At 34.5% G+C, this 25,709-nt stretch overlaps 1 protein-coding gene across 3 annotated transcripts in view; it reads left to right on the forward strand.

Moving 5' to 3' along the window:
- The window catches only part of Gabrg2 (gamma-aminobutyric acid type A receptor subunit gamma2), a 98,167-nt gene that overhangs the window by 6,605 nt on the left and 65,853 nt on the right, over positions 1 to 25,709 (forward strand). For all 3 annotated transcript variants that reach the window (XM_045153496.1, XM_004661043.2, XM_004661044.2), the window contains 3 exons: positions 21,421 to 21,572; positions 23,519 to 23,586; positions 25,093 to 25,313. In XM_045153496.1, coding sequence (XP_045009431.1) covers positions 21,421 to 21,572; positions 23,519 to 23,586; positions 25,093 to 25,313 — 441 coding nt within the window. The remainder of the gene's footprint in view (positions 1 to 21,420; positions 21,573 to 23,518; positions 23,587 to 25,092; positions 25,314 to 25,709) is intronic.

The raw sequence follows: 25,709 nt of genomic DNA on the forward strand, positions 1-25,709 counted from the left end.
TATACACACTTATTATATTACTACTTGTGATTACTTGCTACATATTTGGCAAATACATCTCTCCATGCCCATAACAATGTGAGTGAAGAAGAGTTTAATTTGTAATTCATTGACTACACAGGAACTAACTGTTGATTCCCAGCCCAGATTTAAAAAAGATTTTACCCTTCATTGAGCAGAAGTCATCTAGATTTATCTTGTTTAGTGTTGTCTTTCCAAAACTTCTTAGAAAAGTTACTGACAAAAATAAACCAACAAATATTAAAATAGTAAATAAAGTAAAAAAAATAACAAATATTAGTATAGATTAAATCACTACTTCAATATCTACAAATTTATATTGGAACCATGTAGATATTAAAGATTAACATCATTGGCCACTTGATGAATTAGTTTTGATCTGGGATATCTTATTATCAAAGCAGTGAAGTTTTTGAATCTACAGAAATAGAAGCTATGGGTCCTAGAAATTGGTTAAGCCTTTTATTACTTTTTACAACAGTGTTCATAATCCAGTTCTTATTTTCCTCATAGACTTGTGGATTAGCTGATGATGATCGTTCTTTCCCCTAAGAACTGTCAAACATAAGATGCAAAGAAGGAAGAAACTTGTCTAAGACTCCTTAAATATTAGCTGTAGGGAAGGATTAAGATGGCTATATTTTCATTTCTGATGAATATATCACACTGCATTAGTGCAGGCATCCTTTCTCTTCATAAACATAAGAAAATACAGCTGGGCATGGTGGCATACGCCTTTAATCCCAGCACACGAGAGGCAGAGGTAGGAGGATGGCTGCAAGTTTGAGACCATCCTAACACTACATAGTGAATTCCAGGTTATCCTGGGCTAGAGTGAGACCCTACCTCAAAAAGCAGACAAACAAATAATCAAACAAAACAAAAACATATACATATAGGAAAATAGTTAAGCTTTTTGAGATGCAAGAGATTTTTTGTTTGATATATATAGAGATATATAAGGAGATATGCCTTTGCCTTATTGGGAGGATTATTTCTGCTTTTAATTTTTTTTTTTCTATATGCTAGGGAATGAATATCCTTTCAAAGGAAACAAAAAAAAAATCTCCTTTAAGACTCCATATTAGTGGCTTAGAGTAAAAATAAAATTGACTTTTCCCTGCAAAGGATAGAGGAAAAACAGTGTTTTCATGAATTTACCAGATCTTTGTTTTTCTTCAGAGAAAAGTTTTTTGAGGCAATGTCATCTTCTCAAAATTGAGTGGTTTATTCATTATTTATTCAAAATAAACTGAGTTTCTGATTATAAAATAAAATTAACTCCAAACATATCAATTCTTATAGTATCACAATATAAGAACCAAAAATTAATACTAGCTTTATATCATTATAAGTAACACTTTGCAAATATAAAGAGTATGTAAAGGCAAATGAGTTGAATGCTGTGACACTCTCCATTCATTCATAACAAAAACCATAAAACAACACAAAACAAAACAGTGGGAAAAGTAAGAGGTGTTTCTAAAGAAAAGATTGTTTGAAATACTTGAAACCATGCCACAAGCACAAGTTTTATTTAACAACCAAAGTCTACATAGTAAGCTACATATACAGTGTGTTCCATAATTTATTTTGGCATATTTTATATAACACATCCCAAACAACCTGACTATATCATATCAATATATTCAATATGTTTTTCTGGTAGAAATAAAATGAATAAAAGATAAATGATTTCTTTGTTGTTCTATGGTTACTAGTCCTGTTTCAAATTGCTTTCAAAAATGCAATGGAGGGCTGGAGACATGGCTTAGTGGTTAAGCACTTGCTTGTGAAGCCTAAGGACCTCAGTTAGAGGCTTGATTCCCTAGTACCCACAAAAGCCAGATGCACAAGGTGGCACCTGCAGCTGGAATCTGGAGTTTGTTTGTAGTTGCTGGAGGCTCTGATGCACCCATTCTCTCTCTCTCTCTCTCTCTCTCTAAAACTCTGTACATAAAAGTAAAAGTTGACGAATTTATTTGTGTATTTAAAGTGATATTGTTTGAGTTACTCTTTGTTTAAATATTGCACATGAGATTTAGAGGTAGCAGAAGCCATGGTGTATATCTTTGCTCTGAAACTGAACACAGGTGATGACAAGCAGTGAACAAAATGGTGCATATGTAAGTATTGAATTTTTACATAAATAAATGTCTATGGTGTCATGAGAGCACAAACTTGAATTACTAGTATAGCGAAAATATAGGTCAGAAAACTTGAAATTGGCCGAAACTCATCTATGTTTGAGTTGTATGCTATTCTTTCCTTGGTTTTATTTCCTAGGTTTAGGAAATATGTTGCCATCAATGGCAAAAATTTGACTTGAAAATGAATGGCATGTTTTCTCAAGAAGTATATATTGTTTGTAGCCAGGCGTGGTGATACAGGTCTTTAATCCCAGCACTCAGGAGGCAGAGGTAGGGGGATTGCTGTGAGTTTGAGGCCACTCTGAGAATACAGAGTTAATTCCAGGTCAGCCTGAGCTAGAAAGAGACCCTACCTTAAAAAAAAAATAAAATAAATAAAAAACAGAAAAAGAAGTATATATTGTTTGAAATATCTTAAAGACCATTTCTGAATATTTTAAGATATCTGTTTAATAGACAAAAAATACATGGATAAACAAATAAGTGCTACCATGTGACATTATCCTTACACAGACTAAATTTGTTAATCAATAGCCTATTTTGGGGATGTTTTTCCCAAATTCCTTCACAGTAATTTATGTTAAAGTAGGATGGGGTATCGACATTATATGCATAGAAGTAGATGATTATTTTCCTGTTGTCTTTTATTGATAAATGATTTTATCAACCAAAAAATAAATAACAGAAAATATTTGAATTAATAGTCATATATCAACATGACTATAATTCTGTTACTGTACATTTTTATATTATCCAGGAAGATACCACATATTTAAATTGGCCAATATCATTTACATGGCTTATAAAATAAATCTTAAACATAGGTTTAAGAAATGTCTTCAAGAAAATTTAGTTCATAGAAAATATCTAAGTGTCAAATAAACTGAAAATATCTGAGTTACTATTTATACAATTTGTTATGAAATTGAGTTAGGCATAACAAATTCCAAATGTATACAAATTTAACAAAAATTAAGAAGTATTTTATTTTTATTTTACTTTCATTGAAGTAAAATAAAATTTATGGAGAAGATTGTTCATGAGATGATGTAGGTTTTTTAGTATTTATTTATAATGATCAGTAAGTAATTTTACTCATTGTGTGGTTACTTACTGGTTGATGATTTTTATTTTGTTGTCCTAGTTCAAAACTAGAGTCCATGTGAGCAAAGATACTATTTTTGTACCGATAAGTCTCAGACATTTAAAGAAGTTATTAACTCCTAATAGATGCTCAATAGCTATTTATTTAATTAGATAATGAAAATTCCATTTCATTTTCATCTAATAATTATCTTCTTGAGAAAGAATAGAGGAAAATCTTTTTGGTTGTTTGGCACAGTATCTCCCTTATAAGCTGTAAATTCAGAATACATGGTTTCCATCAAAAATAAAATAACAATGAGACAAGTCCTTGTGTGCAGTATAGCTTTTAAGAATGTAATCTATGGAGGTATGTTTAATTATAACTCATATTTTTAGTCTTATTGTCTATTTACTAATGACTCAGTGAATTTATATAATTTCTCCTGCCCTTGGTATTGTTATACAAAAAGGAAGATTGTAATGCTTTGTGTGTTTACTTTGAGTAGTAATTAGTATTTGGAATATTTGTCTAATAAAAATACAGGCCAAATTTCTCTTTAGTTCTCTTTTGGCCTTCTGTTCAGAGAGTTTAAAGAATAATTTACAACATTGTCTGTTTGGTGAAGACTACAGAAATGAGTTGTCTTTACTCATGGTCAGTAACAATAATATACTTTTAGAATTCATTTTTCATTTGTGGTAAGATGAGAATGTGGAACACCTTAGGTGTGTTTTGTGTCCTGAGTGTTGGTTACTACTACTGGGTCACTGTTCATGCCTTGTGACTATGTTGTTGCTTAAAGGCCACCATCTGATCCAAACAAGCTGTGCCTATACTCATTAAATTTTAAATTGTCTGAGCATAGAGAAGGGTAATTCATTTTTTTCTAAGTTTGAAGTTCTTTCTCCTATCTTGCATAAGATAAAGCTTATTTGGCAAAAGTCTCTAAGTTTCTAGGTACTTATATTATTCATTTTAAGCATATAATTTCTGTAAACTGGAGAATATATATATAACAATCTGGATCAGGACCCAAAGAGGGGATTTATGCCATGTCATGATAGTAAGTCCCAAAGACATTTTCCAAATTTCCCAAGTACATGCACATACACATACCATAGACACACACACACACACACACACAAATATGTACATATATTTATACACACATATACATATACACATGTACATATATATTCCTTAAAAATTTATTTCCCTAAAGATAGTGTGAAACAACTGACATTCTGTTGCTAAGCAAACATACTCAATTCACTATGCTGAGTCAACATGGGTTTCTCATCTTGATGGTCAAGTCTAATTTGGCCTGCCTACTTGAAAGCAATGGCTATTAAGTTGTTAGAGAGTATAAGACAAGGTTACAACTATACATGGTCATGACTAAGTTTAATGTTTTTGTGCCTCATAGATTTTATCATGGAGGAAAATATCATCCATCACCTAGGTTACAGCCTCAGCACCAAAAATACCTTTCTGACGTAACTTTTGCTCCCTTCCAATTCATTTGCATCACATCCGAGAGATTTATCCCATTTTTTTTTTAATAACAACATAATTCAGTCAGTAAAATGTTAGAGGAATTCCTTTGTGCTTTCTCTTGCAGTCTTCTCTGGAAATAGATCATTTTTCCTGTTTCTGAACTTTGGCTTTCCTTTGTATTCTTGATTTCTCTTGTTGAACGTCATGGTTATGTGATACCATGATGTTACATGCTTGACAAGATCTTTTTATTGCTATGTATTTTTTATTTTGAGTGTCAAATAATTACTCCTCTTATTCTTAATTTCTATGGTTAATGAGAAAATCCTGCCAGGAGCACTACTGGATAGGAGTTTTTGAGATCATGTTTTGATTTCTTTCACTAAAATTGCTTGGATATAAAACAGGTTGCCATAATAAATTACACAAGAGTTTTCTACCCTCTATCAGTAAGTTGCTTCAAATTTTGCAGCTTCATGTGTTTTTCTCTCTCTTCCTCTCTTTCTCTCTCACTCTATCTCTATCTCTGCAGTAGTTGTCTGTCTAAATTACTAATTTTTCTAAAGTTACCAAGTTAAAATAAGAGATATTTATTTTTTCAGAGTTTTCTGAGGAGCAAGACTATGGCCAGCTTAGCTAGTTAATTGTGGTTCTTTATCAATCAGTAGGTCACAGTCAGTTTGTGAAACAAAGTTCTAAAGACATCTGAGTTTGCTTAAGAATCTCCTTCCAGGATCACTCCAAAGTGGCCATGAAAGGAATCTTCGAGTTCTTCTTTGTGGAGCTTTGCAAGGTTGGACATGAGGGATTGAAGGAAGGATGAAGGAAAAGAGGAAGAGTAGGAAAGAGCGAACTAAAAGGGGAAGATAGATAGTTTCAATAAAAAGTTTTGAAATTCATGTATTATCTCTTGTACTATGTGGCAACGCAGAGTAACTGTGATATATCTTGGGAGGGGTCTAAGTAAAGGTGTTTTCATAGCTAATTTGGACTACTGTAATAAAATGTCATAAATAGTGGCTGCTGAATGTCTGAAACATTTCTCACAGCCCAGATGCTATCCAGCTGAGATCAGGATGTCAACATGGTTAGTTTAAAGTCAGAACCCTATGTGCATATTACAGCTACAGGTATTTTGTACATAATCGACCAGATCCCTTCAGTCCCAAGCTCATTTTGTGTCTTCTATGTAGGTGATTACTTCCAGAGTTCCTTAACGATCATCCATTTCTTTGCAACATGACATCTTCTGTATGAAATTTCATAAAAGAACTCATTTAGGATTTGAGAATGAGTCTTGTCATTTTTTTGTTTTAATTTCATAGCATAAAATGAGAAGTCTTATGTGGAATAATACTTATCTAAGCTAATTGGTATTTTTAAAAACATAAGATAAAAATGGCTCTGTCTATGTTGGGACAGGAGATCAAAACTTCTCAGTGACACTGCATATTTCCTCACTCGAAAGGTTTTCTAGAATAAAAAAAAATAAACAACCAGGAAAATTAATTCAGTGCCCCAAAATCGAGAATATGTTAAGAGTCAAACATTCCTCGAAACATTGATTATACTTCAGTCAGGTTTTCAAGGCACTTCTGTGTTGAGTAGGTCATTAAGTATCCCAGGTCCACAGTAGAAGCTTTTTAAATAGATATGCTTCATTTTCCATTTGTAGCTCAGTTTCTCTGATGATCTGGCATCAAAGAGCTCATTCACACAAGGAGCAAATATTCCGTTCAATTTGTTCACTTTAACTTTTGGTTTAAAGTAATTTTCCAAACAAGTGAGTGCTTAATAAATGTCCAGATTTCTTTTTTTTTTTCCTAAAAAAAACCCAGAAAAATGAAAGTGTATTAAAAGTAGAAGTTTGCAGATAAAGGCAGCTCAACATATACATACCTGGTTTCCTACTTAATTGTTTTATCCATTATATCTGGTTCACTTGGCTGCTCTGTCTCTTGTACTATACCAAGTGTTGAAGGTAAGTGCATTCCAAAAGGTAAACATTGCATATATTCTTACAGGATTGATATTCCAGAGCAAAGACATGTTTGTAGGCATGCATGTGGTGTATATATAGGTACACACACACACACACACACACACACACACACACACACACATATGCATTTAAGTGGAAGCCAGAGGTGGTCCTTGGGTGTCTTCTACTACTGTCCACATGTTTTACTGAAACAAAGTCTCACACTTGAATCTAGAGCTAACTGGCCTAGCTGGTCCAGTTTCCTAGCTTGTCTCTGCCTCCTGAGTGTAGGGATTGCAGGTGGCTCACATGCATACCCAGCATTTATGTGGGTGTTGGGGATCCAAACTTGTGTCCACATACTTGCATTGAACATTCTTCCCGGCCTCAAGACATGATGATTTAAGCATAGTAAAATACTAGATATAATAATAGAGTACAAGCCCACTTTCCTAAAATCACATATAGGAAATAATGTACAAATATTGATGTGTTCCATTTATTCCTCTGGCTTAAGAACATTGTATAACAAGAGATTCAGGTGGAAATAGACTATCTTTGAAGTTTTTTTTTTTTTAATTTATTGATTTGAGAGATAGGAAGGGAGAGATAGACAGGAAAAGAGAAAATAGTCAAACCAGAGCCTCTAAACACTGAAAATGAACTCCAGATGCATGTGCCACTTTGTGCTTCTGGCTTATGTGGGAGTTGAACCAGGATCCTTAAGCTTCACAGGGAAGCACCTTAGTCACTATACCCTCTGTCTAGCTCAAGACACTATTTATTTTTAAATAAGCCCACATGGCTGTATATTTTCCCTTGGACTACTAGTACAAGACACTGTTTTACTCTTGTTAAGCTCTGATGCATTATGTTAAATGTGAGATGAAAACAAATGAAGAGGAGAAATTCTTTCCAGCACTCCTTATCTTGTCTTCTCTAACTTTAATGAATGTTCATCACACTAATAATGCTTGCTCCTCTTATTCTTGGCATAGTGCAGTGAAAAAGCAAACCAGATTAATTATTCTCATACACCTTGCAGAGTGGGAGAAGGCAGACAGGAAACAAATAAATATAAATAACAAAATTAAGAAAGACCTTCAAGTTATGGCAAGTTTAAAAAATAGATATACCCATTTTATTATAACTTATAGTAGAAATAGTTTTAGTTAATTTAATGTGTGATGTGGTAATGAAAAACTAATAAAAGGAAATTTACTTTATATAGGCTTAATGAATAGGAAGTTGAAATAATTTTTTAATTAAAAGAAGTTGAAACTATTATGGGTTGAAAATAAACTTGCCATCAAAGTTATAATGAAAAGTGCTTGTAGGCAAAAACAAGTGTAAGTACCCTAAAATCCCTAAAATATGAGTTTCATATAATTCAGAAATTTAAAGTAATACAGATTTTTGAACAACAGTGACCAAGAGTAGAAAAGCCCAAAGATAGGATTTGTTCCTGCTTTCTAATGTGTGATCTTACATTCATCACAACAATTTGGATTTTATTTCAGGTAAGAGATTTTGATTAGAGAAAAAAAATTATTTATTTATTTTGTTTTATTGAGGCATGGTCTTGATCTCTAGCCCAGGCTGACTTGGAATTCAGTATGTAGTCTCAGGGTGGCTTTGAACTCACAACAATCCACCTACTTCTGCCTCACGAGTGCTGGGATTAAAGGTGTGTGCCACCACGTCCTGTTAGTTCGTAAATAAGAAATGTTCAGCTATTGCTTGAAGAATTCTAATGAGGATTCATAGTCTGCCCACCAAATTGCAGTTGCTTGCCAGTTAACTGAATTGTTAATGCTTAGAATTCTTTGAAATCTCATTTTCTATTTATAAACAAAACTGAGAATGACCTACTCATTTCGCTAATATGATAGTAATTTAAAAAATAATAATTACTTTATGCCAGCTATGAAATTATTGCATAATATTTATCTAATGTGTATATATAGACTTATGGATCCAAACATATTGTCTTTAAAAATTGCCAATACTTCTTAAAACAAACATAAATAAAATGTTTGCATTGATTGATTTAAAAATGTTAAGGGAACATCATAGAGATAACTATCAAACTTATTCCTACTTTCTATCTATAAAATTATTAATCTGACATAAAGTTTCTGGAAATACACCTAATTTCTGGTAAAGATTGACTAAAACAGGTCTATGTGGTTGTAGAAAATTGAAATGTTGCAAATCTGGAGCCAAAGTTAGATTACACTGTCTTTGATAATCTTAATAGTCACTAATTGATAGCCTTTTGGGGGGTGATTTCTAGGTAGAGACTCACTGTGGCCTAGGTTTACGTGGTAGTCACTCTACTTTTTTTTTTTTATTAAGTTGGAACTTTCTATGGCTATATCATGTGTTAGTACCATCATTTCTCTCCTCCATGCTCCCACTCCACAGAGGGCCCTCCTTAGTGGGATTGCTGGTATTTTCCATGGAGTTTTCAGTTATGAATTGTGAGAGCTGTCAGTCATTGTGGGAGGAATAATGCCTCTGGATATTCCCTCCCACCTGCGGCTCTTGCATTCTTTCCGCCCCATACTTTTACAAAATTCCCTGAGCTCTGGTGGGTGTGCTTTAAGTCTTGTTTATGTTGAGCTATCAGCGGCTTCTAGATTTTTCCTTTGGTGCAGTTTGAGTGTCCTCAGTGCCTGTCTTCATCACCCCGGCTCAGGTTGTTAGGATCGCCATGGAAGCAGCATTCTTGCTCATGTCTCCACTTCCTCTGTGTTAGCACCTGGGCTCTTGCTGCTGTGTTAGGGTTGGTTCACCTTCTGACATGTAGTCAGTGAGCCTTGTCCTGTTGATAGATTACAGTTGACCTTGGTTCTTTCTGCTGTCTGAAAAAGAAAAACAAATTTTCCAATGGGAAGTGAGATTAGGATAAGTTAAGTTTATAAGCATTTTAATTAAGAGAGATTTTCATGGGTGTAGCCTCACTTTTGGCCAAAGACTAGTTCAAGCTTCTTACTAGAGTCTATTATGGTGGTTTCCATAGGATTCTGACGTGGCCCACAGTTCTAGCTTTGATTTCCTTTCCCATAGCAGATCTCCAGGCCAATCAGAAAGCTACCGGTTACCTACCTAAGGTGGGTGCCACTATTGCACAGGTGTGCACATATTGTCAGGATGGTTGACTGCATATCGATCACCTTCTGACAAGACCATTTAAATGTATTAATTAGGAAGACCATCAAGATTCCATCAACCTAAAAGCTAATGAATGTCATAGATAGAAACTGAAATGTATCACAGACATTTCCTTGCTTTGCTATAATTTGCTACTTGAAGATTCCACAGATGTATTTGAAAAAAAAAATGCCTTGATTTATGAACTTGTTTTGTTTTGTAATAAGAGCTTTATGAAATCATCTCCACTTTAAACATATGCTTTGAGGCAACCTGCCTCCATGTTCTCAAGCTTCATTCACTTATATTTGGCTCAAACTTCAATTGCAAAGTGAGAACTTTAGGAAAGAGAGAGAGAAAAACAAATTAAAATGACACAAAGAAAAAAAAAATTCTAGAATTATATTTCTCTGAGATATAGGGAAAAATGTTAATAAAATCCTCGATGCAAGTAAAAATTTAATCAGCTATATGAACAGATTTGTTCTATAGTTCCAAATATCTGAATATTAGATCAGATTGAAAAAAAATTCTGTTATTACAGAGTACAAGGCAAGTGAGCAATAGGAGTTTAAAACATTATGAATATATTTGAATTTGATACACTTTACTATGCATCAGAGCCTGTTCATATATTGCAGGAAATAAAAGATTGACATTCATTTTCATACATTACCTCTCAGTGTCCCTCCAGCCACCCAGAATCTGGGACAATTAGTCTCTCCCTCATTTGCCATTTGGAAACACTCAGAGGTTCTCCTATCCATCTGTGATATGCTTATAAATATGTGGAAATATGCACATGTTTATATATACAACCTTATTTTTGAAAGAAAGAGAACAAAAAGGTTGTTCTTTTCTTCACAGTTTCTCAAAATATTTTGTGTTGTGGAAGAAAATAATCTGTTTAATTTCCCCCAAGGTAATTGAGATTTGGAAGTGCATAGAGAGGCATGTTGATAGATGTAAACTTAATGTCAACGTGGAGGCGCTGACAGACAGATTAGTCAAGTTCTGTCCTGTGAGAAGTTCTTCTCTCATCTTTGTCATTTAAATGCTGTATCTTCCTAGCTGTCCAGGTCTTCACTACCTCGAATAGATGAGAGGTATTTTGATATCACCATTGTTCCTTGCCTTGCTTTCCATATGCAATTGTCTCTGGCACAAGTCTCTAATATGAGATTGTTAAATGAAGAAATAGAATATCTAAGTCTCCAAAACATTGCTTCCAAAATTCAGACACTTTATAGATTTTGTCACATTTTTTATTCATTCATTTCCTGAATATTTTTTCTTCAATAAGTCAAGTACTGTTAGTTTAATATAATTTTATTAATATAACAAAATGGATAAATACTTAAAAGTTAGTATAACTTTTACTATCAGAGTAACACTACAATGTAATGGCATTAAAACAAGAACAATGTTCTTAAGCTTTTTTACATATTTTTGTCTATCAGACAAGTTAAAAGTATTATTGCTCTCTGTATGATGTAGATTAAATAATTGAAGAGAGTTTCTAAAAAGTACAAATACCTGACACATTTTATTAGAAGAAATTAGATATTCTTAAAGAAAATTGTGCTATTTAATATCAGTTAAGTTCACACATACATAATTGTTCAAATGTCTATGTTCAAAAGCAAGTGGCCACATTTTCTCACTAGGACAAATAGAGGTTATATTAATACAGCATAAAAATTGATATTGTTGTAGTGAATTTCCAGTGTTCCTTGAAATACTACAGTGACATCTGACTTGCGGAAGAACAGTTACCCAAAAGAATATATATTCTAATAAAATAAAAGTACAGGACACTAGTATATTTTTTGCAGTAGCTATTAATTTTACTACAATTCAGAATTACTAAATAGCAGTATTTTTGTCCCACCCTTGATCAGTTAAGTCAATATTGTAACAGACAGTCTTTCTGCATGAATATTTTCCTGAAGTCTTGTAGGTAACTTTAACATGCAGCCAGGATTGCAAATGAATGGTTTAGATCACATTCAAACAGTTATTATTTGCTAGATGTTAAGCATTCTTTATTTTTACATTTTACATTTTATTTATAAGGAGAGGAAGGAAGAATATATTTATATATATACATGTATATAGAGTGAGAGAATGAGAGAGGGAGAGTGAATTGTCATGCTAGGGCCTCATGACACTGCAAACAAACTCCATACACATGTGACACTTTATGCATATAGATTTACATGGATACTGAGGAACATAAACAAAGCTGTCAGGTTTTGTAAGCAAGCACCTTTAATAACTGAGCATTCTCTCCAGTCTGAAATTAGTCTTTATTATATTTACCATATAATAAGTACAAATCTCTTTCTCCTTTAAATCATAGTGGAAAATAATTATATCCTTCTCTGATATAAGATTTTATGATTTACCTATCCTCAATTGTTAAAAATCAACCTGATTTACAGTTAGATTATAGCAAGAAACACAGTGTTTAAACATGTTTTCAGAATGGAAGATCCCACAAATTACATTGTCATCTTCCTGTCTCCAGTACACTGTAGATACAAGGGCAGTTTGTAAGATCCACCTCATCAGAGGAAAAATATATATACTTGAGCTACACATACTTATGGAACTGTCACATGACATCCCTTTCTTTAAAATTACATGTTCATTTGTAGTGTGCATGATGAGCTGTCTCATTTACTTCAAATCATTAAGGCCATAATTCTACAAATTTAGGTGGAAAAATATCCCCATAGCTTCTATTTCAAAGTGTATACAAATGAGAATTAGAGAATGCAATTTTATTCATTATTCTTATTTTTTAATTTATTTGAGAGTGACAGACAGAGAGAGAAGGAGGCAGATAGATAGAAAATGGGCGTGCCAGGGCCTCCAGCCACTGCAAATAAACTCCAGATGTGTGTGCCCCCTTGTGCATCTGGCTTAAGTGGATCCTGGGAAATTGAGCCTCTAACCGTGATCCTTAGGCTTCACCAGCAAGCACTCAACCACTAAGCCATCTCTCCAGCCCCTAGTTTTATTCATTTTTATAAATCACATTAAGTTATTTTTTATAAGTATATAAATTAGAAACTTGGCAGACCAATAACCATACATGGGCATTTGTTCCTCAAACGTTTAGCATCTATACTTTCTGTCTATTCTATAAAATAATTTTATACATTTAAGATGACTTTTAACATCGTTTCTTGTCCTAGCATAGATCTTGTTTTTATTTGAATCTAAAAATTTATTTTCTGTACGGGTCATTTGCATCCAATGTAGGGATTTTTGCCACTTAATGAAGAATGAGATGGGAGATGGGTAATATCGTATTATAAAGGCAGTGCCTCTTAATATTAGATACTATTGTTTCACAAACGCATTTATAAGGTAATAGAATCAGTTTACATAGTTTCACGAACATTGAGTCTTTAAAAATAACTCTCACTCTCATTCAATAGTTTGAAAAAGATTCATTGGACATCTTAGCAAGTCAGGCACTGGAAAGAACCTAGAAAACACTGTTGGGACATATAGTTCCTGCCCTCAGGGGACTAATAGTCTGCTTCTAAAATTCACATTTAATTATGTTATTTTAAGCTTTGTTTTTGTAAAATAAAATAAAAAATAAATTATGCATATATGTTGATAAGTTATTATAAAATGAAATAAGAACATATATAATTTTCAACCATGTCTGTGTCTGTAAGAAAAATATTATCCCAGCCTCAACAAATATCCTCATTCCTTTTCTAGTTTTTATCCTTTTTCCCTTACCTCACATTAGCAGCTGCATTGAGGGCATACCTCAAGTATAGAGCATTTGCACATTAATAACTACACTATTTTTGAGTATTATATCTTTCTTTCTCTGTCATCCAATTTTTTTAATTATGTTTGTATGTATATGGGTGTTTACAATAGGTTTTGCACATTTTTTCTCAAGTTCTTTTAGCTGTACATAGCATGTTAACTATATTGGTTCACAATAGTTCATTGCATGTGTACTCCATATTCATTTGCTGATTGTACTGATGACTTGGGTTATATTCCTTTTCATTTTGGACTGTTACCAAATAAAAATACTCCCATAAATGTTTTTATATATTTCTATTTATGAGAGAGAGAGAGAGAGAGAGAGAGAGAGAGAGAGAGAGGCAGAAAATGTGTGTGTTTGGGCACACCAGGGCTTCTAGGTGGCGGAAAGAATGTAAGAGCCAAAGGAAGGGTAGGGCTTCTTACAATGTGCTTTTCCAGACAGAAAATGACCTGAATATCTATGGCCTCACAGTGCCTGATAATACTTATACAAGACAATCATAATGGGAGTAAAAGATGATGACATCAAAATAAAAGAAAGACTGATTGAGAAGGGGAAAGTGGGGGAAAGGAGAGAATTATCATGGGATATTGTTTACAATCATGGAAGTTGTAAATGAAAATAAATAAATTAAATTAAATGAACATAAGACACTACTTCAGACATATGCTTTATGTGGGTATTAGGGAATTCAAATTGTGTAATCAGGTAGGCACCTTTAACCACTGAATAACCTCTACAGTTTCCAATACATGTCTTGTAGAAGACATGCATATGCAAGTCTTTATGGATTATGACTAGAGATAGAATTTCTGGATTATCGAATAAACAGACACACATTATTTGAAATAATGACATTTCCTTAAAAAGTACATAAGTACACATCCTCCTTTTTTGATGTGAGAAGGAATAAAACAGACAAACAACAACAAACCAATGATTTTAGTTGTAATCTTAGAACACGGCCTGATATTGGAAGCTCTTTTTACTGTGATTTTCCCTTGCCTTCCATGAATGTTAGATTTGCTTTTTCCATGTAGACCCTCATAGTCTTCTCCAATATCAGTCATATATGTATGAAGTTCATATATATATATATATATATATATATATATATATATATATACACATAAATACATATATATGTATATCAAATATGTTGGGGAAGTTCATATATATATATATATATATATATATATATATATATGAACATATATATATATATATGAACATATATATATATATATGAACATATATATATATATATGAACATATATATATATATATATATATATATATAGATAGATATATATATATAGATAGATATAGATATAGATATATATGAACTTCCCCATATATATTTGTATATGGGGAAGACTTGTTGCCAGCTACTTGAAATCAAGTCAAGGTCCTGTTGAAGTTGGTGCCATAGAGGGCAGAAGGATGAGGTGGATATGATTCATGTTGTTGCTGTTGTTTTATGTGGTTGTTTTGTTTTATTTGTTTATTTTGTTTTTTGTATCTGTTTCTGAGACACGTACTCACTCGGTAACCCATGATGACATTGAACTCTCTATGTAGGGCAGACTGGAACCAATTTATGGCAAGTATCAGACCTCAGCCTTCCAAGAGAGAGATTATGGGCATGAGCCATCATGATTGACTTTTATCTGGTTTTTATTTATTATTGTCATTATTAAATTAATAATTAAGAAGCTGAAAAACACCTTTATTTCTATTAGCCCTGTCTTCATTTTTATTGTTTTAAATGTTTCATTGACCACCTCCATGCATACATGGTGTGCCTTCATCATAATCATCTCCCCAGTACCTTCCTTTTCTTCCCTTTCCCTATACCCCATCTAGACAGACACAGAGCTTCTTTTCAGCTTGGCTATCTTTTATTTTGATGCCATGATTTTTTTCCTCATATTATGTAAGTCTTATGCAGATACCATCAACCACTATGATGTCATAATTGGTACTGCCACTTTGGAAAACAGAATTCCAAAGCACTGCTTGCTATCTTTGGGTATTATTTTTCTTTCTGTCACCAATTTCATGGTCCCTTAGCCTTGGAGAGTGTGATAGAGGTGTATCCTGTAGTGATAAACACTCCAGTGTCACTTCTCATCACTGACTTCATATCTTCGTAACTGTAGGTACTGTTGCTTCTTAGATTAGCTTCTGTGTTCCAGTTCTGGCAATGAAATCCATTTTACCCGATGAAATAAGTTTTTTATTTGATATGGGACATTGGTGGCTATGAATAAACCTTTTGCATTTCATGTGTTGAAATATAGATGTCTGATAATTGCTTCAATAAAACAGATACATAGGCCGGGCATGGTGGCGCACGCCTTTAATCCCAGCACTTGAGAGGCAGAGGTAGGAGGATCTCCGAGAATTCCAGGCCACCCTGAGACTACATAGTGCATTCCAGGTCAGCCTGAACCAGAGTGAGACCCTACCTCGAAAACCAAAAAAAAAAAAAAAAAAATCAGAACTGGCTGTGAGCTAAGGAAGTCATTAGAAATAAGACAATCTAATGTCAAAATGTCTTACTTTCTATCCTCTTTTCACACACTCACACTCACACACAGACCACCTTCCTCAACAGGTACTCTGCAGGACAAATATACATTTTTACAGGGACGTATAAAGGCTCACAAGCTACTTAAGTGCTCACACAATAGAACAAGCAGTGCCTCAGGTCTTCTCCTCATCAGACTCTTAGCTGTCTCTCAAGAGTAGCCCGCTCTCCTGGGAGAGAGAGTGGAATTTCAGATCCCAAGGTCAGAAGCTGAGTTGCCCCTGCCCTCAGAGGAAGTAAACCCCATACTGTAGATGCTCTTAGAATTTCTCCAGCAAGCCCTCTGTTTGCAGAGGCTGAGGGAACATCCTCAGGAAGGAACTTGGCTTGTTTAACTGCTCTGCTCTCCTAGTGCTTTTCAAACAGATCAGGAGTTGAAATGGGGCAGCTGATCATATCCATTATGTTAAATTGCAAGCTCTATTATTCCTCGGCCCCGGTAAAGCAAACCACTGGTGTCTGAGACAGCGAGTGTAAAAAATTTGAATGCTATTAACAGTGTGCTGAAGGTGCCATATCTTTCACTGGTCTCAGACATAAACTAATTTATCCGCCTAAGGGAATAGGAGCTGGAACAATCTTGTATTGTACATGATCTTGTTTGATCAATGAACTGTAGCACATTTTTTGGTCCCAACTCCTTCTCAAAGCCTTGTGGCAAAATGTTCACATGTTCTGGTTTTGGCAAATGAAAGTGTAGGCTGATAATTACACAAGTGTATCTTTGGGGCTGAGGGGATGGCTTTGCAGTTAAACTGTTTGCCTGCAAAGTTAAAGGACCCAGGTTCAATTCCCAGTACCCATGTTAGCCAGATGCACAAGGGGGCACATGTGTCTGGAGTTCATATGCAGTGGCTGGAGGCCCTGGCATGCCCATTCTCTCTTTCTGTCTCATAAATAAATAAATAAATAAAATATGTAAAAATTATGTTTTACAAAATTCTTCATGAGACACATGCTCAATGGAGGTAGAATTTAGTGATGTGGAAAATTAGGTACTTCAAGATATGTAAATTATGGGGGCTAGGGAGATGGCTTTTCTGTTAAGGCGCCTGTGAAGTCTAAGAACCCAGGTTTGATTTCTCAACATCCACATAAATTAGAAGCACAAGGTGGTGCATGTATCTGGAATTTGTTTGCAGTAAGTGGAGACCCTGGTGCACCCATTCTCTCTCTCTCTCTCTCTCTCTCTCTCTCTCTCTCTCTCTCTCTCTCAAATACACAAGTAAAATAAAATATTTAAAAAGAAATGTGTATTGTTAAATGCCATGAAACTATCACTTTGCTGGTCCAAACACATAAAATGTAGAGGGAACTAATATAGATGAATCAAGTATGGCCTAAGTGAAATGATATTTGTGTTGAAACTTTGAAAGGTTAGAAAAATAATATATCAAGAACATGGTGCCGGTGGTGAACATGAAATGGCTGTGGGTAAAGAGTAGTCTAGGCATAGCTTCTGCAGTTCTAGAACTCAGCTGTCAGGTCACATGCTCATCTCAGGAACAAGGACTTCCTGAGTAAATGAGGCTCTTGGAATAAGGAGGCTCCATGAGGCTCTCAAGCTTGATGAAAATTTGGGGGAGTAGATATCTCTGGGCATATGGCTAAAGAAAAATACAAGCAGTGGGTAGTAACAATTTTAAAGGTAACTTTTAATTCAGGGGTAGGCATATGCCCGGCAAATCCTTTACCACTCCTAAATGTAATATTAACAGGCACCCTGAGTCTGATGGTTTAGCCTGTGTCTCCACTCTGCATCCACAATAGGTTAAAGGATTTTCGTGTGTCAGTGTTAGTCTGTGTGCCAGCTCATGCACCTTGGGCTTCACACAGTGTCTGATCAATTGGTCAGACTTCATTCTCCCTACTGGCTCAAGTTTCTGCTTGCAAATAAATCTATAGAAAGAAACAACCAGTCGTGAATGAAAGAAGCAGCTTTTTTAGAAAGATTTGGAAACAATCCTAGATAATTCATCATCCCCTTTAATTTAGACCTCAGCTGGGAGAGCTGTAGTGAAGATTTATTTATAATATAGGGGCTCATTATTTTTCTTCCTGGAAAACATCTGTTTTTAGTTTGTTTAACTCATGGTGGATAAATGTCTTGAAATAGCATCTATAGTTCTTATCATGAAGTCAGCAGCGGTCACCTTATAACCCTTAGTATGCATTATACTAATCTTATTCAAAAATATGATTTGACTACTGGTATTCTGATCATGTGAAAACATGAGAGCATTGAGGTTTAGCAAGGAGGAGTTAATTATATAAAGAGATGCAACAGTAAGTGCCCAACACAAATATGAATCAAGAAAGTAAGTCCAGGCATTTCCAGACTCCAAAGTATATGTTTGTAATTTCTCTCCTCTGTTTTACCTCCTAGTATCTCGATAAACATTTTGGCATGTAGAAGGAAAACTACTACTGATACTTTTATTTGAAACATGAATTATACTTTTATTTTGGCATCAGATAAGTGATGACTCTGAAAGAATTACTGGTGAAACTGAAAAGTAGCTTTCACACTAAGCATGTATTCCATATCTTTCCTTTATGTTGTTGTTTTGTTGTTGTTGTTGTTTTGTTTTATTTTGTTTTGTTTTTCGAGGTAGGATCTCACTGTGGCTCAGGCTGACCTGGAATTCACTATGTAGTCTCAAACTCACAATGATCCTCCTATCTCTGCCTCCTGAGTGCTGGGATTAAATGCATGTACCACCATGCCCAGCTCCATATCTTTTTACTTAAAGCATTTTTTTTTTCTCACAGTTTCCCAACTTTCAAGGATAGGTATAATATAATGCTATCACATTTGAAATATTTAACAGTATGAGGAGGTTTCATAAACTAGCCAACTAAAAATGCAATATGTATATCCTTTGATAAATAAAAATAATATCCATGTGTCTTACAGATGAGAGAGAGTTTGGGAAAGTACAGAGAGAGAAAGAGAAAGAGAGAGGGAGATTTTAAAAAGGTTTGGTATTAATGGTAGTACTTACATGGTAGTAAAGGTCTATTCTCATGACATCTGATGGACCAACCATATTCTTTTCTTCATGAGTTAAAGAGCTTGAAAATTTATTTGCTAGAAAACCTTTTCCTTTTAAACTAGAAAGATCTGGGTCATAGGATTAAAGCTCTTTTAGGCAGTGTTTAGCAGTGCTTTGGTAAAATTTGGGACTTAGCCCTGAGAAGGATTTTCTTAGCAGAGATTTGGTCTCTGTGCCCCTGTGAGTCCTATCTTTTAGAGATCAGGTTGAAATACTGCCTAGCTCATTCTTCCACTGAGGAGATTCTGAAATTAATGTATGTCTAAAGCTCCTATGCCCACTGAAGCACAAGTTGCAATATGGTGTCTATGTGAGGTGTTTTCACACTGCTTTCTAAAGCTTTAAAACATGAAACAGATGAGGTTACTGTCCTTGCTTCCTGAGCTGATGCACACCATATATATTATTGTGTTTTTGGTTTTGGTTTTGGTTTTGGTTTTCTAAGGTAGGGTTTCACTCTAGCCCAGGCTGACCTAGAATACACTATGCAGTCTTAGGCTAGCCCCTAACTCACAGTGATCCTCCTACTTTCTTCTGCTTCTGCCTCTCGAGTGCTGGAATTAAAAGTATGAGCCACCATGGCCATTGGCCATACACTATTCTTAAAACTTCACCTTCCATACTTATTCTCAAACCAGACAAATAATTCCATCATCATTCTTCTACAGTTTTAGGCATGCAAATCAAATATTAGCTGTCTATCATGTAACTATCTGTCATCTATCTATCATATATCAAACATATATCACATATATGCACCACATATAAATAGTGATAAATGAATGTGCACAAACCTGTATATGTGTGTGTGTATGTGTGTGCACGTGAGCACATGTGAGTGTACTATACTTATCCATTTAATATGCATATTTATGCTATATTGTGCATAAATGTTTCAATGACTCTGTAGGATTAAAGAAATTTAAAGAATCCATATATTCTGGGTAGAATGGCAATTTGATATCTTATAAGATCTACCTTAAATCATATTCTTAAGGAAGGAATCAGAAGTTAGAGTTTGGGTGAAATCAATTTTAAGTTTATATACTTTTAAAATCTTATTCTAAAGCAAAGGTTCCTTGGGTGCCAATATAAATGAAAGTGGCAGCATTTTCAAGGGTTTATTTGCAAGGGATATTCCTAGATTAGACAAATACAAACAAGTTGCATGGAGGACTTGGGAAAAAGGTAGAAGTAAGAGAAGGAGTTCGATTCCTTTTCCAATTAATCCTTAATTTGCTCCCATCTTATCTGTGAAGGGTTTCCTGACCGATTTGGGTACAACACTGAATTAAAGAATATTATGTGGCTGTATGATGAGCCAAATAGAAGAACTTGTTCATATGAACCTAATATACCCAGTATGTATGTTAGCTTTGAGTTTAGGAAATCTGGATGAAAGAAAAGGTGAAGGAAAGCCTGCAACACTTTTCTTCATAGTATAAGGCTCTCAACAACTAAAGATAAATGAACCCCCCCCCTTACTTTCAGTGCAAGAAAGCTTAAAAGCACAAATGCACATAGCCTGGGGAAAGAAAAATCAGCAAGTATGAACCCCCTTAGTGGATCAAATGAGGGAAAAAGGCATGTCTAGGAGGCAGAGGGTTTGGGAGTGAATCATATTATCAGTCTTGTATTTGCATTAATAGGTGCAAGCAAGTAACTTAGGCTAGCCCCAAGCAAGTAACTACTCAAAGGAGGCTGAAGAAAACATGCCTAAATTTATTTGTAGGCCATATCACAATAATTTAAGAATAAGGCTTACAAAAATGGTTCAGTGTCCTTTATACTGCTTGGCAGGTGGGTGAGAAAATCAAATATGAGAAAGCCAAAAATAAATGATTACACATGGTGTGTTAATAGATGAGAGAGCAGAGCCTTCTGGAAGATGGGAAAGAACATGTTAATATATATTTAATCTCCATCTGAAGAATGAGCTACGTTAACTATTGGGTGATTTTTTTTTTTTCTGTTTTTCCACATTTCTGTAATTCTGCTTCATTCAGCTTTTTCTACAAGTGGCCTGTGGTAGAAGTCAGACCAGTGTGACTCTGCATTTCTTCTTTTCTAGCTTCACTAGCCAGAAGTCTGATGATGACTATGAAGATTATGCTTCTAATAAAACATGGGTCTTGACTCCTAAAGTTCCAGAGGGGGATGTCACTGTCATTTTAAACAACCTGCTGGAAGGATATGACAATAAACTTCGACCTGACATAGGAGGTGTGTAAGAGCCTTTTATTGGGTGCAGAAAGAGGGCATAGAAATATGTTTGCCTTATTACAAAGGTTTATAAACATATTTCAAAAGCCATGAATATTTAAATTGTAATTGCATTGTATTTTATGGCATGAAGGATGACAACATAAACAGCATCAAATCAAAGGGTTGAAAAGTGAAGCTTTAGAACTTCAAATATTGGGCTGGAGAGATGGCTTAGCCATTAAGACACTTGCCTGCAAAGCCAAAGGACCCAGTTTAGATTCCCCAGGACCCCCGTAAGCCAGATGAACAAGAGGGAACACATGCATCTGGAGTTTGTTAGCAGTGATTGGAGGACCAGATGTGCCCATTCTCTCTCTCTTCCTGCCTATTTCTTTCTTTCTCTCTCAAATAAATAAATAAATTTAAAAATACTTTTGTTTATTATATAGTCCGTACAAACACCATATAAAACTGTGTTATAAGTCTACTTTAATGTTGGGCTCTCTGCCGCCTCTGATTTTCTTGTTTGACGAATTTTGAGTCTCCCTAGTGTTTACCATTACCCAACACTAAGGAAGACTTGTAATGTGCCCACCAAGGCTCAGGTTACATTATTGAAGTGAAGGCAGAAAGATTATAAAAGTCACAGGGTAGGAAGGAGTATCCTGAAGCACTGCCCTTCCCCAACCAAGGTGAATATGACAAATGTGCAGTGTCTTCATACACTTCATATGTTAAAGTGTATATAACTAATAAAAAATGACAGTTTTCTATGAAATAACATCACCAAAAGGAATTGTAATAAAAGGACAGTAGAGAATATCCAAAATCTCAGAGCATATACATGATTTGAACTGAGGTAGCACCTCACTGGGGGATGGGCAAATCTAGGCTAAGACAAGCTGCTAAGACAGTTTAGTATTTCATTCTGCTCCTGGAACCAGCATCCTTACTTAGGAGTGTTCACATAGCACTAGAAAAGAAGGTGAGAGAAAGTAAGATGCTCTTAAGACTTAATTATTATGTTTAGGATTGAAGCATTCCCTTGTGTCTATATATTTTCCTTTGGTCAGTTAAGTTTTGTCAAGCATTAAGTCAAAAGACAAGCTACTAACCTTATAAAAAGGAAGATAAGGGTGTGAAGTCAGTATTTGGGAGGAATTCTAACTTCCACTGAAAGTGTGGGCATAGTACTTTCAAGAAAAATGAATAAAGATGAGACAAGTATGGATATTGAATTGAAGCCCAGAATGATACTATGAATCTTCTGTTCATTAAGTGTTAAATTAAAATAGAGTACAATCATTTTAACAGGGATGGTACACCACAGATTTTTAATATTAGTCCTGTCTAAGAAATAAAAGCATAATGGGCTCCCATATGGTTTCCTCATACTATCTACAGAGTTGTAACATCCAGTAAGTCATTGAGAAATATTGACTTGCTATTGGGTAGAGGTTTGTGCCAAGAAAGTGATTATAAAAGGAATCCTTAAGATTAAGTATGCAAGATAATTCATATTTCTTATTGTTCTTTATATCTACTTTGATTTTTAATACACTGTTCGTCTAAACATCACTAAGTAATTTTACTTCTATATGGCCAAGTTACCATATAGAAATAGATCCCAGAACTTGAAGAAAATATGGTAAGATCCAGGATATTGCAGAGAAGGCTTAAGGAGGGTGAAGAGAAATGCCATCTGCTTTGTTCACTTTTATATATTAAAAGTGATAGTCAGCTATAGAACTCTAGTATGCTTGCTTATTAAAACTGTATGCTTAAAAAGATATATCTCTTTGAAAGCAAAATTTTCACAAAAATGTGAATAACTAAATAGTACTAAACCAGATATGAGTAACTCAATTCTAATGCAGATAAGCAGGTTTCTTCTAGAAAATAAACTAATAGAATAAAATTTGGGGCCTGTACCAATATACATCTCTCTATGATTTTCTTTGCAGTGAAACCAACACTTATTCACACAGATATGTATGTTAACAGCATTGGTCCTGTGAATGCTATCAATATGGTGAGTTTTATAATTGTGTAGATATAGCATGAAAACTAAAAGGGGTTTAAGGTTTTTGAAGGTAAAGGTAAATTATATATATATAGCTCCTTGCAATTTGAAAAAAATTAAATGTTGATGCTTATTGTTATAAGAATTGAACATGATCATATATACAATTAGTATAATTGCACCCTAATATTAAAACTAAATAATCATTATATACTCCCAAGTGCCAATGATAACAACATATTATACTCCATTATTTTCTAGAAGACTTATGATGTAGAATAGCATGTTCTATGCTTCAAATCAAAATTTTTTCTTGGAAGAATTAATGCATCAGTGTTAATAACAAATAGAACTTAGTTCTTATATAGCATTTTTGTCTAAATCTGAAATGTGAAATTACAATGAGAACAAAATAAAAATAATATAGAGTCAAATATGATAAAATATATGTAATATGATGTGATACAATATAATATTATATTGTATAATAAAATAGAATAAAAACAAATAAAATAGAGTCAATGTAACAGAAGTATAAAGTGTCGGGCTGGAGAAATGGCTTAGTAGTTAAGTGCTTGCCTATGAAGCCTAAGAACACTGGTTTGAGGCTCAGTTACCCAGGACCCATGTTAGCCAGATGCATAAGGGGGCACAAGCATCTGGAGTTCATTTACAGTGGCTAGAGGCCCTGGCATGCCCATTCTCTCTCTCTGTCTGTCACTCTCAAATAAATAAAAAAAAATGTCTTTAAAAAAAGAAGTATAAAATGTCCTATAGTGATAGAATTATATAAAATATTAATATGATAAATTTAAGAGACAAGGGAAACAATAGCCATAAGTAGTTGTAAGTTTTATTGTTTTGTTTGCTGTCAGTCATGGTGGTGCATTGCACATTATGTATATATTTTTTTAACTTTCACGTAACTTGACCCGGTAGTTTGTTTAGAATCTCCATTTGTTACAAGGTAACTGCACCTACAAGTCTGCAGGTATTTTTTGGAACATGTTGGACTGCTTTATAACAGTGAACCCGGAGGTCTTTGTTTGATAAGACTCCTTCGGTAATGCCCGTAGGTGATCTCAGTTTTCACATCTTGGCAGGATGGAGGTGGGGCAAAGGGTAACTATTGTCTGACATCTGGGAAGCAGAGGCCAAATTTGCTTTTGGATACCACATCATACGCAGAAATGCTCATCACAACAAATCTCAGCTGGCTCACAATATCAAGGCAAACTGTTCTGTAAGCATGTGAAGTGAAGGGTAATACGAGAACTATACTTGGCCAGAATTCTTTTAGGCACACCTCTTTCTTCATAAAAGCACCAAATTCATCTGCAAAAGAAAGGTAACATGGAGACTTCATCAGCCACTTATTGTTTCTTTTTGGATGGTTCAAAGCCCAAGTATTTTTATTTCACATAGGCACAAAGCTTAAGACTGAACAAAAGACATACTCAGATCATACATTCCTGCTGTTAAATATTTTTTTCATTTTCTGTTCTTTTGAAACAGGAGTATACAATTGATATATTTTTTGCCCAAACATGGTATGACAGGCGTCTGAAGTTCAACAGCACCATTAAAGTCCTCCGACTAAACAGCAACATGGTGGGGAAGATCTGGATCCCAGACACTTTCTTCAGAAATTCCAAAAAAGCTGATGCTCACTGGATCACCACTCCAAACAGGATGCTCAGAATTTGGAATGATGGTCGTGTGCTCTACACCCTCAGGTATTCTTTTAGAAAACAAGAGAATATGTTGGCAATTATGTGTGTGTGTGTGTGTGTGTGTGTGTGTGTGTGTGTGTGTGTAGTATTTGTAGAAAGTATTGAAAAACAGAAGGGGAGTAAGAAAGGTGGGAATAAAAAGTCAAGTTTACATGCTGTTTGACATATTTGATTAAAATAGAAATGACACTATAAAATTAGTTTTACTTCACATTACCAATTAGATTAAAAAAAAAAAACAGTGTTCCTCACACATATAAGTTGTGTTGTATAGTCTTATTATTGTCTTTGCTCACTGTTGACATAAAATTGCCTTCTCTGTTATGAGATACACTGATATTTTTTCTAATCCTGGCTTTTGGGTGTGTGCCTTGCTGTTCAGAATAGAGAGATTAAAAC

This window comes from Jaculus jaculus, chromosome 6 (assembly GCF_020740685.1).
Source record: "Jaculus jaculus isolate mJacJac1 chromosome 6, mJacJac1.mat.Y.cur, whole genome shotgun sequence".
NCBI classification, from domain to species: Eukaryota; Metazoa; Chordata; class Mammalia; order Rodentia; family Dipodidae; genus Jaculus; species Jaculus jaculus.